Below are 3,522 nucleotides of genomic sequence, written 5' to 3'. Positions count from 1 at the left end.
ATGGTTGCAGTGTTGAGGTGTAGGGGGCGTGATCAGATACACCAGAAGATAAAGCTTGGAGAAGACAATCCGGGTTCGTCAACTCCCAATCCACCGAGACTAGCACTCTATCGATCTTGGTCATGGTGGGCGAATCCCTCTCATTTGACCAAGTGAATCTCCGCCCATGCATGTACACTTTCTTGATCTCATTGTTGTCCACGAAAGCCCTAAACTTCCCCATCATGCTTCGGTTTAGGTTAGCATTGTTTTTCTCAGACGCTTGCAAGATCATGTTAAAATCGCCCAAGACCATCCATGGCCCTGGACAGAGCTCTGTCCGCGTGTTTAGCTGCTCCAAGAAGGCTATTTTATGTGCATCTCCTTACGGAGCATAAACAACCGTTAGCCACCATTGTTCTCCTGCTTTAGTGTGTATCATGCCTGTTATAAAGTCAGTGTCCAGCTGGAGCTGATCCACATCCACCACAGAAGAGTCCCAAGCAAGTAGGATTCCTCCCCTAGTCTCAACAGCCAGCAAGTAAGCATAGCCATCAAAGGACGGCCCCAAGCATTGCATAACTGAGTAGCGAACAATTACATCAAGTTTAGTTTCCTGCAAACAAGCTATATTCGCCCTAATGGTGGTCACGAAACCTCTCACAACATCTCTTTTGGCCGAGTTGTTCAGCCCTCTCACATTCCAGCATATGATTGATGGGCTTGGATCCATAGATGATCAAGCAACCACCAACTCCATCTCTCTCCGGGGCCTATTGTGCTCCCAAGGTAGATTCCTTCCATCTGGCATGAATCATAGTCTAGCCTAGCTGGTTGTTAAACGGAACGAGCGAACATAGCGCCTGGTGCGGGTCGAACGGTTACAAAATCGTACGCGCCTGTTGCAATATTCCGTCCGTCTGGATTTTAGCTTTTGCCTTTATTTAATTACTATTTCCCATATAAAGTGCATATACACACATGTACCAAACATCCGCGTCTCAGAATGCTCCTATTATATCACGCGTTTCCTCCAGTATATATCTCCCGCGCAACCGATCCCACGCAGCGCACACACACACGCCGAACCATCACAACTCTCATTCCTTGCACTCCGGTCTCCCTTTATCCTTTCTCTGACTCTCTTCGGCATGGGGAACTTCGCGTCCTGCACGCTGGCCATGATCCCTGGGGCGGCCAAGGACGTCAGGATTGTGCGAAAATATTGTACGGAGCCATGGTGCAGTCGAACCCATGCTCAACACCGTACATCCTCTCACACCATCTATTGGGATTTGTGTCCGGCGCGCATCAAAACTCATGGCGGGAGTCATTAACTGATGTTTAATAGACTACTAGCATTGCTAATAAAGCCCACTGTTTGCTGATCCCCCTAGGCATTAAATTATTAACCTTGAATTGGTACATACAATACGTCTTCAATCTCCATGTTGACTAGGTCAGCTCACTATTTCTTATTCGCATTGTTATGTGTGATTGTAACAATCCCACTCACGAAAAATATGTGTTTAGTGCTCTGACTTTGTTCTTTTCCTCCTTTTTTCTTTTTTGCAGAAAATTTTGTTCTTCATTTCACTCTGTGTAAAGTGATTTTCTTGGTGTCTTACTGTTTTTTGTGTCACCTCAGACGAATATGTGTCAGTTAACTGACAAAATTCAGTATTTTGTTCTGACAAAACGTGAACGCATATTTTTCTAACAAAACTAAGCCTTTTGTTTTGGCAAAATCAGAGGATAAGCACAAGAGACAATATGTTTGCTATGTTCATCAATTTGTACAGGAGAATATGAAGAGTGCTGAACATATATATTTTTTATTCTCAAAGTTTGTCTAGTGTGCTACAGTACTTGGGAGCGCGTGCCAACACATGCAGATTAAAGAAAGGTGAGCACTGCTGCAGGTCTACAAGTTAAATGATCAGTATATGATTAGCACAAACAATAAAATTTGAATCCTAACATGGCCCGTATCCTCATGGAAGTACTGCTACATCCAACGGCGCTGAGCATGGCCTGATGCGGATCAAACGGTTACAAAATCGTGCACGCCTGTTGCAATATTCCGTCCGTCTGGATTTTAGCTTTTACCTTTATTTAATTACTATTTTTTTCATATAAAGTGCATATACACACATGTACCAAACATCCGCGTTTCAGAATGCTCCTATTATATCACGCGTTTCCTCCTGTGTATATCTCCTGCGCAACCGATCCCACGCAGCGCACGCACACACGCCGAACCATCACAACTCTCGTTCCTTGCACTCTGGCTTCGCCTTTATCCTTTCTCTGACTCTCTTCGGCATGGGGAACTTCGTGTCCTGCACCATGGCCATGATCCCCGGGGCGGCCAAGGACGTCAGGATTGTGCTCCCCGATGGCGGGCTGAGGCTGGTCAGGCCCCCGGCGACGGCGGCGGAGCTGATGCTCGAGGCGCCGGGCCATTTCCTGGCCGACGCGCGCGCGCTGCAGGCGGGGCGCCGGATCGTGGCGCTTGCAGCTGACGAGGACCTCGAGCTCGGGGGAGTCTACGCCGCCTTCCCCATGAAGCGGCTTGGCTCCAAGGCCGTGCCCGCCGACGTTTTCGCCAGCGAGGCTCATGCCCGGAGGCCCGCTTCGGCCAAGGTGTCGGACATCGTCGTGGCGTCGCCAGGGGTGGCTTCCGTTGCCACCGAGGAGGTCATCCCACCGGTCAGGACGCCGCGGTTGGATGAGATGGCCGCGGACAACGAGGCGGCTGCGGCAGAGATCGGAGAGCTCAATCAACGGATAAGCGGCGGTCGCTTGTCGAGGCGGCGGCCCACGTTGGAGACTATACACGAGGAAAGCTACGCCGCACTAGCATGCTAATGCTACAAGTCAATTAGCCTCTTCATTTTGATAGTGTGCAAAATTTGCCGCCTCTCTTTTCATGTATTTTTTGGGCCATGAAAGGGCAATTGAACACAAAAAGGTGAACAAATGATTAATGAATCAAGGAGATCCTACAATTTTTTAATCAACGAGTCAAGGAGATCCAGCAATTCTCACTCACCGATGTGGCGCGCCTCGCCGCTTCCGCAACCATCCGATCTCTCCCTGCGTCAGTCGTGCGCCCCAGCCGTTCGCAACATGGCGGGGCTTTGCAACATGAGCCGTGTCGCGCTCCGTCGAACCATTTTCTATGGTTCATGTAAAAAGGAAGTTTTCATTGCAATGTGGTCTATGTTGCAACCGTTTTTGTTGTCGCCGTCATTTGCAACATGGTCTGAGGGACACGCCTCATACACCCGAGGCGACGAACGGCGCGCCAAAATATCACTCGGTTGAGCGCTAGCCTTTTCTTATTAGTATGGGTGGGTAAATCACAGACTTTGCTAGTTATGGTAGGTTAGAAGAGCACTGCTGTGTGGCTCGATTCGGGACCAGGCGATGTACCTGATCTTTGTAAGAATGACCTACCCGTTGAGTGATTTATAAACTCTCCTTTAACCCGAAAAAAGGTAAATCACAAACTAAGCTGGTAAAAAATTATGCCACATT

The 3,522-nt window shown here is 48.6% G+C and overlaps 1 protein-coding gene across 1 annotated transcript; it reads left to right on the top strand.

Annotated features, from left to right (window-relative positions):
- The first annotated feature begins 2,193 nt into the window (after positions 1 to 2,193).
- On the top strand, positions 2,194 to 2,998 carry LOC123065580 (uncharacterized). Its single transcript, XM_044488832.1, has one exon. It carries the CDS (start codon positions 2,305 to 2,307, stop codon positions 2,848 to 2,850), a length of 546 nt encoding a protein of 181 aa, XP_044344767.1. The 5' UTR covers positions 2,194 to 2,304; the 3' UTR covers positions 2,851 to 2,998.
- The last annotated feature ends 524 nt before the right edge of the window (positions 2,999 to 3,522 follow it).

Source organism: Triticum aestivum, chromosome 3B (genome assembly GCF_018294505.1).
Source record: "Triticum aestivum cultivar Chinese Spring chromosome 3B, IWGSC CS RefSeq v2.1, whole genome shotgun sequence".
In the NCBI taxonomy this organism is placed as follows: Eukaryota; Viridiplantae; Streptophyta; class Magnoliopsida; order Poales; family Poaceae; genus Triticum; species Triticum aestivum.
This window is presented reverse-complemented; position numbering and strand designations above follow the sequence as displayed.

Excerpts from the sequence above, each read along its gene's own strand:
- LOC123065580 (XM_044488832.1), top strand. The coding sequence starts at position 2,305 with ATGGGGAACTTCGTGTCCTGCACCATGGCCATGATCCCCGGGGCGGCC.